Source organism: Artemia sp. Qi Xiang Cuo, chromosome 16 (genome assembly GCF_049724085.1).
Source record: "Artemia sp. Qi Xiang Cuo chromosome 16, ASM4972408v1, whole genome shotgun sequence".
Classification (NCBI taxonomy): Eukaryota; Metazoa; Arthropoda; class Branchiopoda; order Anostraca; family Artemiidae; genus Artemia; species Artemia sp. Qi Xiang Cuo.
The window spans coordinates 7,069,491-7,084,070 of record NC_142809.1 but is presented as its reverse complement, the minus strand read 5'-3'; the positions used below and the strand labels follow the sequence as shown (position 1 = coordinate 7,084,070).

At 34.9% G+C, this 14,580-nt stretch overlaps 1 protein-coding gene across 3 annotated transcripts in view; it reads left to right on the top strand.

The window, feature by feature from the left end:
* LOC148942518 (NPC intracellular cholesterol transporter 1-like) overlaps window positions 1-14,580 on the top strand; it is a 179,094-nt gene that overhangs the window by 109,787 nt on the left and 54,727 nt on the right. For all 3 annotated transcript variants that reach the window (XM_089102558.1, XM_089102556.1, XM_089102557.1), the window contains 3 exons: window positions 508-695; window positions 2,833-3,057; window positions 10,670-10,871. In XM_089102558.1, coding sequence (XP_088958684.1) covers window positions 508-695; window positions 2,833-3,057; window positions 10,670-10,871 — 615 coding nt within the window. The remainder of the gene's footprint in view (window positions 1-507; window positions 696-2,832; window positions 3,058-10,669; window positions 10,872-14,580) is intronic.

The following is a 14,580-nucleotide window of genomic DNA, read 5'->3' as shown; positions in this document are numbered from 1 at the left end:
TTTGACCAAGATTGCTACATCCGAGGCTACATTCTAACAAATTTATCTTACATGCAACTCTGATACCGTATTACTTAATAAAATAAAAAAAAAATTAAAATTGAATTTAAATAAATTAATTTAAATTAAAATAATTAAAATTATTTAATTTAAATTATTAATTAAAATAATTTATAATAATTAACTATTAATAATTAAAATAATTAAAATAATTTAAATTAAAATAAACTAAAATAAAATTAAATATATTAAAGTGATAAAAAATATGTTTTAATTCTCATTATATGTTAATGTCGGCATTTAGCATAAAGTAACTTTAAAGCAAATATGACACAAACTATATTTTATATACTATAATATATAATATTATAAATAATTTCTAAGACCTTTTTTTTATTATTGTTTCGTTTTATAATATTATAATATTTTATATATAATAACTATAACAGCTTAAGTTTACTAGTATGTATTAATTAATTTATTATTGACTTATTATTGTTTTTATAGGTAGTTGGAGATGCTGGTACGAAACTAGGGGACATATGTTTCAAACCAATGGCTCCGGATTTTGATACTTGTGCGGTACAGAGTCCTCTAGGATGGTTCCAGGGAAGCAAAGAGGTATTAAACTCAGAATTCCCTTTAGCTACAGGCGATGTTTATGATTATCTTAATCATATTGAGTATTGTACCACGTGAGTATTAATGTCTATTATTTTACTTTTCCCTAGTTTTGGGTATGACCTATATCTTCATATGTATGATGCTTTTGAAAATATTTTAAAGAGGAAAATTACAGTTCTATCAATTTTTGCAATTAAAAATAGTCGTTCATAAATGTTGTTGACATAAAATGTCATTGACATATGTCAGTGACAAAAACGTCATTGACTTATGTCAGTGACAAAAATGTTATAGTCATATGTCAGTGATAAAATGTCATAGACATATGTCAGTGACAAAATGTCATTAAAATATGTCAGTGTCAAAATGTCATAGACATATGTCAGTGACAAAAATGTCATTGACATAGAAATTACAAAAGGCAGAAAAGAAGGTCGTCTCCGAGTGGGGTGGGAGAATGTTTCGAGTTAGGGAAATAGGAACTTATTGGGAGGGTGTAAAGAGGGAGGTAGATTGGGATGGAAGAGGAGCGTGCGTAGTTCTGTTAGTCTCAGGCGGCTTGCTGCCGCACTGAATTGTTAGTAGCAGTAGTAATTGTAGTATAGTCAAATTTTTATTGTAAGGGGTATTTATCCCTGTCTTAATCGATGTAATAAGGCCCTTAAGGGTTGTACACCTTATTAAGCCCTTCTTTATTAGTCCCCCTAATAGGCACCTTCGCCGTCTCCTGAACTTCAGGAAGATATCCAACTGCTTGGCCTCATCGCTATAAAAGTATGACAACGGTCCTGCCAACCTAGTCTTGACGGACACCGGAAAAGACGCAGGAGGGGTGTCGTCAGACTGGGGATCTGTTGGTTAATTATATTCCTGCAAACGGATGGAAATGTCAGATAAAACTTACCTCGACCCTATCGGTGGTTTCTGGAGACATGGTTGCAGGTTGGGCCGGTGGCGGTTTTGGTCTCTTTCGTACCTGGGACAAAATCTTCATTAGCGCCCCCCCCCTCTGTCTCTCAAAAACTTGCATGCCAAATCTTAACACTATTCTCATTTATTAACAAAATTATCTTCAATTTATTAATTAATTAATAATTTATTTTTAAATTATTATTGCTTTAATTTAATTATTATTATTTAACTATTTTTACTTTTTAATGTATTTTATTAATTAATTAACAATATATTAACTACTCTCATTTATTAACTGCGCCCTTTATTTTATTTTAATAAAAATAAAATAAAAAAATAAAAAGTGATTATAACCGTTAGATTATTTATTTGAAATTTTGTGCTCCCAAAATTTCTGTGCCCAAGACAGGCGCTAAATTTTAAATTTAGCATCAATTCACTTTATTAATCTTGAAATTTTCATATGTTCTTAAAGAGATTCCCTCAAAATTTGATTTGGACCAAAAGATAACCATACGAGTAGAATGAAGAGTCTTGTTTTAATCAAATCTCGTTCTCTCGAACCGTACGTTTATTGAGGAAATAGGCTTGGACCATTGACTATTAAATAATTTGTTTAAAGTCCATGCCATGATGGACAACAGTCAACTTTACAGCACACCTCCCTCCCAGCACGCACTAACTGGCATTAAAGTTATATTAAATGCTTTAATATTAAATCACATCAGATAAAAACAAAAAAAAATTGTAGAAAAAAGAAAAATTAAAACAAGACCTTGCGCCGTGCGATTCACATCTGAATCATTTTTCGGATAATATTCAATAAATGCATTTATGTTGTTTTTTGCCTTTATATTTCATACCCCCGCCTTCTAAAAGCATGATTGGTTCGTTGGTTTTACTCTGTGAAATTTTAAGCCAGTAAAAAGAACTGAAAACAATATTTTCCCCCTTGTTGATTTTCTTGTATGAAATTTCAAGCCTGTAAAAAGAACGAAATTTACTTTAGTCACAAGATATATTATAAGTAGTTCCTCTGTTTCTCCGTGTTCCTTATCTTTTATTTCTTTGTTAAAACTTGGCCGTAGAACTTGCGGGGGTGTATAAACTTGCGGGGATGTATGAACTAGCGGGGGTGTATGAACTTGCAGAGGTGTAAGGATGTATACGCTTTTATTGCTTATTATTGTTTGTTTACTGAATATGAATAAGTCTTATCTATCTATAGTTTTTGCCTTAATTTCATATTTGATGGTTCATTGTTTCAAAAAATTTACTGGTTGTTTTTTCCCCTAGAAACCCAACATCCCCTTCTGATGGTAATTTTGGTTCCGCCAGCTGCATGGCTAGCTACGGAGGTCCAGTTTTTCCGTATGTGGTTCTTGGAGGTTTCCTTGGCGAAGGACAGATTACTGCTGATAATGCACAGTTTATGAATGCAACAGCGATTGTTATTACAGTTCCAGTAAATAACTTCAAAACTGAGGATCATGATTTCAAAGCTACTGACTGGGAGGGGAAGTAAGTAGTTTCCTTTTAATGACCAAATCCCCGATGCCTGGCTGCTTACAATTTAGAGCTTTATATGCCACTATCCAACTATTTACCTAGATTTTATCAATAGAGTTGCGTCTTGAACTTTCTTTTAAAGGAATGAACCGACAGGGTTTCAGGGGTAACGTCTCTTGGGAGACCTTTTCAAATGGATGTGTAGCGTCTTAAAAACTGGTCGAGAACTTGCTTTCAAATGGTTTAGGTTCCTTTTAAAGGCGTGAATAGACGGGTTTTGAGTGATAATATCCTTTGTGAGGCCATTCCAAGTGGGGGTTCAGGTTCTTACAAAGCGGTCGAGAACTTGCTTTCAAATGGTTTAGCTTTTTTTTAACGCATGAATAGACGGGTTTTGAGGGATAGTATCTATTGGGAGATACTTTCCAAATGGAAGTGCATGGTCTGTAAGCGGTCGAAAACTTCCTTTCAAGTGGTTGAACTTATTTTTAAAGGAATAAACAGACGGGTTTTGAGGGATAATATCTCTTGGGAGACCATTCCAAATGGAGGTTTAGGGTCTTAAAAAGCGGTCGAGGACTTCCTTTCAAGTGGTTGAACTTTCTTTTTAAAGAGATGATAAGACGGGTTTTGAGGGATAACATCCCTTGGGAGACTTTTCCAAATGGAGGCAGAATGTCTGACAAAGCCGTCAGTGTGACAAAGCGCCATATGTGGAGTGTCTTCTCTGTTAGGCTGCTTAACCGCACCGAATTTTATGTATGATTGTCGTATCTTCTCAACGCTGTCTCCTTCAATTTTTTGGGGAAGAACTTGCGCTTTTTGAAAGAGGAAGGAAACTTCAGTCTGTTTTTTTTTTTTTTTGCTCATATATTGGAAATTGAATTGAAGGTTTATTTTTTCCTTTGTAAAAAAGAAGAAAAAAAAAACACAATAAATATAAATGAGAAAGGGGAGAATCTGAGTTATGCCATTAGTAATATGCGTTGCGTTTCTTTAACTTTAGCTTTCGTCCTTGTTCTTTAACTTTAATTTTGTTTTCATCAACTTTTTCCTAACTTTAGCTTTATTCTTTAATTTTCTTCCCTCTGCTTCGTATAGTTGTTATTGCTCTCAATCTATCAATGAATTCCTTATGCTAAACAAAACAGTGTAAGACAAAATTTCACCCCAGAAGCAAGCCTTTGCGGGGTGAAATAAACAAACAAATCGAAGTTTTCAATCACATAAAAAAGGATGGAATAAAAAGGCAAGGATAAATATTCAGAGAAGGCGAGAGATAAGGGAAGTGCAACAACGGAAAAGAAAAGAGTAGAAATTAGAAAAAAAAATAAATATATTGGTGCTAAAGACAGTATTGGAAGAACAAGTCAAATAAGTATTATGTGGAATATAATTCCAGACAGAAACACACTCATAGTAGTCGATAATAAACAGACGTCCCAGTTCCAGAAAATGTAGGTGGGGGGGGGGGGCAAAATGTTTCTATCAAAGTTAAAGAGGAATAATTTTATTGTCTTTTCATTTTCTCAGTGAAAACATGGATTTTTTTTTATGAAAATGCTTAAAAATGGCTGGGATGAGTCGTCCTCTTGAAGTTTCTTGAACTGTTTTTTGTATTATTATTATTATTATTTATTTTTGTTTGGTAAGTTAAGTTACCAGTGTTCAGTTAGCATTGTTGGGTTGCTTATGTTGAGTGGTCCTGTGCTTAGTTGCCTTGATTGACTTGTCCTGTTCTGAGTTGTTCTTGTTTAATACTCTACTTTATATTTGCAATATATTTTGACTTATTTTAATATGGCGGGGGGGGGGGCAGAGGGGGGATCCAGTCCCCCTTGGCTGAATGATGCTGCCTTATATTTTTTATTTTTGTTTTGAGATTTCTATTATACAGCATTGGAAGTGCCGATTAGACCAGGTAACTTACTTAACTTAACTATTGTCAGTTTCTTGTTTTCGTGTTGTCTACTTTATTTTTCTATTTTTCTTGTTTAATACTCTACTTTATAATTTGCTTTACTTAACTCATTGGTTTCGGTATTGTCAGTATTCTAGGCTCATTGGGTTGTTATTGTCTAGACTTTTTGGAAGTATTGACTAACTTGGGCCACATTTCCCTCATTGAATTACCTAAGATTTATAACTAAAATAAACTAAAAACGCATAAAATAAAAACACTAAAGTAGAAAAAAACACCATCAATATTAAACTACAATTGTCGCAACAGACCACTTGGGTTAACAGTAACCCAAAAAACTCTGTTAGTAACAATAACCCAAGAGGTTCTGTTGCGACAATTGTAGTTTAATAGGGGTGTTTTTTTTTATTTTAGTGCTTTTTTTTTATGTGTTTTTAGTTTATTCTAGTTTTTTTTTAATGTTTGTTTCTTTTGCGCTGAAGACGCCTCGTTTTTATGCAGGCGAAATGTCCGCGTCGTTTTTGTTTTTTTGCTACTGGCCAAAGTCTCGTTTTGTCTGTTTTCTTCATTGAGTTTTCTCGCTTTGTTTCTTTGTCATGGCTGGCCAGTTCGGCTTAAGATCTTTCATTGAACATTTCTGTGTTCAGTTTCGTGTTTTGAGTTTTGAAAGAGGTGGACTCTTCACGGGAAGGGAAGGGCTTGATTTCTAGGGCCCTTTAAGCCATACATATTTTTCGCTTGTGTGCTCGTGAGTTTATAGGACCATTCCCTGAATGATCCTGTATTGAAAGAGGTATAATATATTTACAATGACGGTTTTTTGGGGTGCTAGTCCCTAGGACCATCAATATATATATGTATATATATAGATTCTTTATATGATTCTGATTTCTTGAAAGGATTTTAAATTGTTTCTAGAATTGTATCTTTAATGTCTAGCTATTTTCAAAAGGCACAAAACACGTTTGAAGCCCGGTCGTTTCCCGAAGCAGCTACTAGATTTTAGCACTTTTGACTGAGCCTGATAAACTTTCTACAATTATCTTCTCTATATGCTAAAGCATAAAAAAGGAAGGAGCTTTGCTTTGCTTTGCTTTCTTTTTTCTTTTTTGCTTTGCTTTCTACAATCATCTTCTCTATATGCTAAAGCATAAAAAAGGAAGGAGCTTTGCTTTGCTTTGCTTTCTTTTTTCTTTTTTTCTTAGCTTCGCTTTGCTTTCTACAATCATATTTTCTATATGCTAAAGCATAAAAAAGGAAGGAGCTTTGCTTAGCTTTGCTTTATTTTTTATTTTTTGATTTGCTTTCTACAATCATCTTATCTATATGCTAAAGCATAAAAAAGGAAGGAGCTTTGCTTTGCTTTGCTTTCTTTTTTCTTATTTGCTTTGCTTTCTACAATCATCTTCTCTATATGCTAAAGCATAAAAAAGGAAGGAGCTTTGCTTTGCTTTGCTTTCTTTTTTCTTTTTTTGTTAGCTTCGCTTTGGTTTCTACAATCATCTTTTCTATATGCTAAATCATAAAAAAGGAAGGAGCTTTGCTTAGCTTTGCTTTCTTTTTTCTTTTTTGCTTTGCTTTCTACAATCATCTTTTCTATATGCTAAATCATAAAAAAGGAAGGAGCTTTGCTTAGCTTTGCTTTCTTTTTTCTTTTTTGCTTTGCTTTCTACAATCATCTTCTCTATATGCTAAAGCATAAAAAAGGAAGGAGCTTTGCTTAGCCCAAGTACTTTCTACTATAAACTCAGTAATTTCCTTCTAGTTTATTCCCTAGCTTTGTCAAGAAGAGCTTCCATGCAAAACTGTTCTTTGTGGCTTCGTTGAAGCCTTGTAACTGACCACCGCTGTTTTTCCTGATTTATGTAAATAAAAAATTAGTAAAAGTCAAGTGGAAAACATGTGTTCCGAGCACATGTTCCTATAGTGGGCATTACCGCCTCGAGTCAGTAAAGTTAGATTCTGACTGGAGTGGAATTTTGCTTCGCCCACTTGTTTTTAAGGTCTTCACGTGGAAGATCATTGAATTCATTTAAGTTCAGGATAAAAATTAAAAAAATTGTTTTTCTGCAAAATTTGGCAAAATTTTTTCATACAAACTAAATCTTCCTGTTTGAAGGATATCTTCCTGTTTCAAACAGGAATCTTCCTGTTTCAATAGAGTGCATGTAGAAGGAATACAAATAGAATGCAATTGTATGTTTTTAGTAGTATTTAATGGAGTCTATTTCTTTAGACAAATTTTCTAAGAGTAATTTTGGTTGCAAAAACATCAACTGAAACTCACATAGTGACGGCACACCGCTGATTTGGCTTGACAGAATTTGCCATTTTCTGTCAGAACTACGTTAAGGAGAAGGCATTAGTATTCTGATGAATGAAGACAACGGGAAAAAACCTTTTCTCAATTTAGGGTTGCAACCCCCAAAGTGTTGTAGGGCTTATGTATGGTTCCTTATTATCGTTTTATAGATCTTAATCAAATGCATATACAAATGTAAAAGTAGCAAGTTAGAAACATTAATAAGTATGTAATACTCAATGGCTAGTGAGATAAGTAGACTCTATCGATTAAAAGTAAATAAGTTCACGTTGTTTTTATCTTAAGGTGGGTCATAACTACAAAAATCTAACTTTAATATCTCTTTTGCCATTACGGATAGTGCATAAAGTATGGGTAGCTTATAAGAGTGGAAACTGGCGCTTACGTTAGCCAAAAAATCCATCAATGTATTCTAGCTTTTGGCGACATTTGGTATTTTTTCAAGCTGTGTAATAGTTTTTCTATCATGAACTGATATCAAACACTTACTACTAAACTAATTACTCTTACTATTACAGTGAAAAATATGTCAAGTGTTGCCGAACGCTAGATGGCATTGAGGGTCTTTCTTTGCTGGCACTAGCGCCAGTTCCGACTCTTATAAGTTACTCATACTTGTTGGCACAGCGCAATTAGAACTAGAGCTGAGTCATTGCAAAGATGGTTTGTTTTGCTATAAGTGTGATTTGTGACTACTTGCCCAACGTAAGATGATCTTTTTTGGAATTTATTCATTAAAAGTAGTTATTGAAGTATAATATGATACTGTGATAAAGCAAGCATTACATGTAAACTGGATCTTAGGAATGATTTTTGGTAACCTTGGCTAAAACCTACCCAAAAACCTACATATACTATTAAAACACTCACTCCCCTAACAAAAGTATTAATGAGGGAAGTTTCTAGGTTTTTTTTTTAATTCCATAAATTTGTTTTCGCGATTAACTTTTATCACTAAGGTTGGTCGAAATAATAATTATTGTTCTTGAAATGATGATTCTTTCAAACTTGACCTTTTTTTTTTTTTTTTTTTTTTTTTTTTTTTTTTTTCAAACCGCCTTTTAAATTTTCTGTTACTATGAACTATGAGCTATGGCTTGTCCTTTACTCGGTAGCCCCAACCATGGGTTACCATGGGCAAACAGGTCAAACATGTGTCTTTTTTAATGTCACCCTCTCATAAAAATTGCACACTTATTGTGCTTGCTTATTTTTAACTGCTCTTTCTTAGACATTTTCCTCCTCATGTAATCACGAATATCATGTGTCATGTATATCTTACATATAATCATGTAATCTTGGCGTAATTTTCTTTGGCATTAAACTTGGACACCAGGAGTGGAAGCTCCTGAGAAGGGGTAGGTGGATTCACTTGTAGAAGAGTGTCACTAACACCACGTCAAATATTCTTTTTAAAGGTTTTGTCGGTCTTTTGTGATGCTAAATCAGTGTGGTTCTTGCCTCTCTTGTGCCAGGGTTAAAATCTTGATTAGAGCGCCCCCCCCCCCCTTCCACTGTCTCCCAAGAAATTTTAGGCCAAATTATAATTTATTTATATCTGACTTTTCTTACTTAATATGGGAAAAGATATGGGAAAAATGAAAATTTTGGATTCAATTTGCTTATAAGTACTGCCAACTGCGCCCTCTGCTGTATTTTAATAAAAATAAAATTTTAAAATTACAAAATGCTTCTAAGCGTTAGATTATTTATTTGAAATTCTGCGCCCATGAAATTTCTGCACCCGAGGCAAGCGCCCCCTCTGCCTTCCCCGAAAACGACCTCTGTGCTACATACTGCCCAGCTAATTCAATTTTACATCCTTTGACGAGGTTTCAAATGAGTTTCAGGAGCCCATTCGTAAATTGGTTAGTCTCGGTTTGCAATTCGTCTTGTGTAATCCTCATGTACATGGATGGACGAGCTGAATAAGAATTTTTTTTTAAAAGACCATCGTCTCAGCTTTGTAGCATAAGAGGATCGGGTGAGATTGGGGTGCTGTCCTAAACAAGGTCTGTTGTGAAGTGAATCAGAAACAACTGAGGTTCATTTGCTACCTTGATGACTATATTCTCAAAGGTGAGATCAAGATGACGATGAAGGACTCTCAGGATATTATCAATCCCTTTGTTGTACCTTCTTAGAGTTGAGATTCCAGGTATCAGACTAGATTTGCTGAAAGGTAGACACTATCTTGAGTTGAATTGAATGGAAGTTTGTCAAGTATTTTGCAGTAGGTTGCATAGGTTGCATTAAAACATGGCTAATTTTAGACAGAGAAAAGCCAAGACTGATAGTCCAAGAAATTGAGAGGCAAGTGTTTAAATGGCTGGGGCACGGGTAAATGGCGGGAGTATGCATGACTCTCTTATTGGAGACATACTTGTTTGTTAGTCAGACACTAGATTCGCTGAAAGGTAGTGGGAAAACTAGTTCTTGGAAACACAAGCATAAGCTTGTTTTGTCCACAGAGTAATGTAGATTGTTCACTCTGCACCACTCAGCCTTCACCAGATTTTCCTGGTACATAAAATTGTCTTAGAACATCTACTTTCGAAAATTTCAGCCACACACTATTGCTGAATGACGTCACTTATATCCTTACTGATTTTAATTGCTTCTGCTTACTTGTACTTGGGATAGGACCTTGACTGCAAGCTTTCCTAACATACAACAACCTTTCTGCAATCGAGATCCTTTTCCGTGGTCTGGGGTCGATTTCATTGGGATTACAGACTTTCCATCGTTGACCGAATCAGTGGAACCTCCCTTTAGTCTACTTCAGCGCAGGCAATCTACGTTTTGCATTGCAGGTGGTGTGTTTTAGATGTGTTCGTGCACACAATTCTTGATGATAGTTCCGATGTTTTTTTTCGTCATGACTATATCATGATGTTGAAATCACGATTGACGCTTTTTTACTCATTGCGTGGTCGAGTACATTCAGAGTACTTACTTCAGTGGCTTCCAATGTCCAAGGCTCTGATCTAGCAACCGATCTGACAAGCCCTTCTTAGATTCAGATCTTTGCTTGGTGTGGAATTCGAAGCTCTAATCGTAGGCAAGAGTTAAGTAGGCAGCAAGAATATTCTTGCTGAAGACGTAATTTGAGTCTTAGCTTTATTTCAGCTGCTTCCGTTAGTGTCAGTCAGAGATATTTAAATTATCCCATCACAATGATTCATTCTTCGTGTAAACTGACGAACTGCGCCGCGTTTAGGGTTAGGGCGTTAGGACTTCGTTAAAGAGAGCTCATTTGCTGAGTGGTGCTCATCATGCAAGTGAGCATTTCTTGGCCTTTTCTGAAGGCCCTAAACACACCTATGTTATTTGCCTAGTTTAAACTCGGACCCACAATTTACATTACAATTATTTTATAGGTTTTTGGCACTGATGTCAAATTGGACTGCAAACGATAAACCAGAATATATGGAAGTTGGTTATGCCGCTGAACGTTCAATTAAGGACGAACTAGATAGGCAGAGCAAATCGGACGTCCTCACTATTCTCATTAGCTACTCAATCATGTTTCTGTACATTGCTTTCTCGCTTGGCCAATTCAGATCCTTCTCTACATTACTGGTAAGTATCTTTTCATAGCATAGAGGCAAAGCCGTATCCACGAGGGTGAGGTCCGGGTTTGAACCTCCCACCCTCTTGTTTTTTTGTTTTTATTTAACTGACCTACTTGGGTTTGTGATAACCATTTTTCAGAAACCAAATCTTATCTTATATTGACAATTTTTGATTGGTTATTAAGTTATTTTTAATACCCCCCCCCCCCTGAACAAAAATACTGGATACGATCTTGAATAGAGGTCATCTTAGATTTAGCCGGATGTATTTGTGCAGAAATGCATAGTGTGTAAGCATCAACCAAAAGGTATTATACAAAAGAGTGCTTAATGCACGTGAACCCTGAACAATAAATAAATATTTATTTATTGCTGTTCATAAACTAAAGAGTGTATCTCACAGCCTAATGATTTATGTAAGAAAATAAAGGAAGTTTTTGAGCTTTTTGTGGAAACCGGTTTCTTTTTCATCTTTAAAGAAGACTAAATAAAAAAACAAGTTTTTTCAACTCAAAGTAAGGAGCAACATAAAAACTTAAGAAGAACAGAAATTATTCCGTATGTGAAAGGGACTGTCCCCTCCTCAACGCCCCGCTCTTTGCGCTAAAGTTTTTTATTGTTTAAAAAAATTAGAGTTGTGACAAAGAGGCAAACTTTAGCGTAAAAAGCGGGGCTTTGAGGAGGGGACAGTCCCTTTCACATACGGAATAATTTCTGTTCGTCTTAAGTTTTAATCAGTTTTGCTGATTTTACTCACATTTTTTTTATTTGGTGCCAGCTATTACCAAAAACTGTATTCTTTTTGCTTTTTCTATTGCAAGGAGTAATTTTTCTATTGAATATCGAATTCCCAAAATTTTTACAAATTTTTAAGTGGTTATGCAAGTTTTCTACTTGGCTAATTCAAACAGTCGCATTCTATTTTCACTGTCCTTAGTACTTTAAAAGCGTAAAAAATTTCCATACAGTTGAAGTATAATCTGAAAAAGGTATTATTGGTATTCCTTATTAATTAGGCCCTATGAATAAAGTCAGGGTATGTAAAAAAGACTTTTTTTTGGATGGGAGAGGGGGGGGGGGTAGTTAAAAAGATTGGGGGACAGTAATGAAAAAACTAATTTGATTTGATATTATGGAAAAGTAGTAGCTAGAAATTTGAAAAAAAAACTTGGGATTTTAGGGGTGGTGGGTTGAAAGCCCACCTCTCGTATACGTTCCTGGAAACTGCAACAAACATTCAATCGAGAGCGTACCTTTACATGATTCCCCATCCCCAAGGAAAAATAGCCAAAAAACAATACAATAATCCATAGAATGGATTCGGACAGGCCAGGTTGTTAGTAATAAATAAAAATCACCATATAATATGGCAGACAAAAATCCATACAATGAAATATTCCATTTGGTATAAAAATGGTGTTGATTGTGAACTTGATAATAAATTACCGTATATTATTAAGTAGTGCTAAATAGCCTGTGGGTTTTGGTCCTTATTGTTTTATATCGCAACGATTGTTAAGCAATCGCCTTCTATCAAGTTGGGCGATCGACTTGGATGCACCCGTTAGGTTTATTAATCAACTTCTAATAGTTAAACTTAATATTTCTAATAAGGTAATTAATGACATCATAAAGTGGAAGAAGAACATTGATCATGACGTTCATTTTGGTTATGACGTCACTGCTATTATAAAACGAAGGGCTCTCAATTTTTTTGTTACAGTATATTTTGAAAATGCAATCATTGATGACTGATAAGAGTACTCAGGAGGAAACTGATATCCTCTCTGTAGAGATACGGGGATATCAAACAAAAGAAATTGATTTATCGAAGAAGTGGAATCCATTCCTAAATTTTGAAGTGAAAAAAACTGCTTTAAGGTGGGCACAGGCAGTTTCAAAAATAGAAGAAATGGGTTTGAATCACCTACGCAACCTTGAAGGTAAGCTAATTGAGGACAGCTTGGAAGAGATAGCTGTTGGGTACATTATATCTTTATTTTGTATCAAGAATGGTCAAAAACGTTCAATTTTGAAAACACTTAGAGTTTCTGATGTTACAGATGCGTTGCTTGAGGGTAGTTGCTGTGGTTATTTCATTGTGAGAGTCACAGAATTTGCAGTGCCTGTTCAAATAGCCCTCAGTCCAACTGAAATGAGCATCGTGAAGGAGTATATCAATTATATCAGACCACAGATAGCTGAAAGGTATACAAAACTGAAAGAGAATTTGCTTATTCCTTTTGCAGGAGAGGGGATATGTAAATATTTTAATCGATTTCTCGCCAATAATCACGTTGATTTGAATTGTGCGGAAGCTCGGAAAGTACTTACAACTCCCAAATTGAACGGACTAATGCATGTCAGTGCTATGATTCTCGATAATTATCTATTTCCTGAAGAAGATTATCATCCACTCTTGGCTGTAGAAGCAGGAGAACTAATCGACTTCATGCTAAATGCATGGAATACAACTGAAGGAGTAACAAAAATTGGTGACTTGGCTTATAGTGAAGAACATGAGTATAATATGTTAGGCAAGTCCCAAACAGCATCCAATGTTTCACGTTTGAAAAGAAAACTTGATGTTGGCGATTTTCCAAAAGAAAAGAGGCAAAAAATGTTTACCGACAGGTCTGAACTAGTTGAGAAACTGCTGTCAATGTATCCTAATATTGAAGTGCCAGAGATTCGCTTGACTGTAAAAAAAATCGCCCCCTTTGTTCCAGATGGGGACAAGGAGATCGCACGATCAATTAAGCATGCATATGGTTATAGAATCAAAAAACTACGTGCAAAAGCGGTGGTCAATTCCTTAGATGACAAATTAGGACGAGCCACCATGCTTGGTGATCTTACTCAACATGTTATTGGTCAAACATTAAATGAGATGGGGTTCATGATATACAGGCCCAGTTTGAAATTTGTAAAGAGTTTCATCATTGCAAGGGAATGGAAGCATCAAATTCAACTTAAAAATCATAAAAGACAATCTACGAAAGGGAAATGTGGCAGTGAATTTCAGTGCATTAATCCAGAGAACTATATGCAGAGGATAGCAGCGACTTGACAAATAACAACTAAAAATAGCCGTTTTGTTTATAAATTGATTTGTAAATAAATGTTTCATCGTACTTATTTGCCTTTTTTTCTATCATTTTTACTCTTTTTAGCTTTCAGTTTGTGACATAGGATGAAATCCTTTTTACAAAAACTAGAAAGAACTGAAAATGCCTCAGAAACCTTCTTTCTTAGCCGAGTCTGAGGAGCATCAGCACCAAAGAAAACAGATAGGGACATTTTTATTTGTCTTAGTTTTGTGTTTCTAACATTAGATCAGATGCCTTCTGAAAATTTTTTTTATTCCAGTTTGTTTTCCACTGCTTTTCATAGTTGGAGGGGTAGCTGCAATCTAGTAGAGAACGGACCACGGCCCATAGTAGCCAAAAACTTAGAAATGCGTAAAAAATGTAGAGTGACAAAAAAAAATGCCTTTTGTGCCTTTATCCAGTTATGGTAACTATTATTTCGATTCATCTTAAAAGTAAAAGTTTGTTGTGAAAACAAATTTTTGTGAATTTCGAAAAATAGCCTGAAACCCCTCAAAAAATGGCGTCGGATCGGAATTGCCATTGTCAAAAACCCTATACAGGAAATATGCAGTTCCCTGGCTTTAACAAAAAGGATAAACACTTTTTCGCATATAAGAATTGATG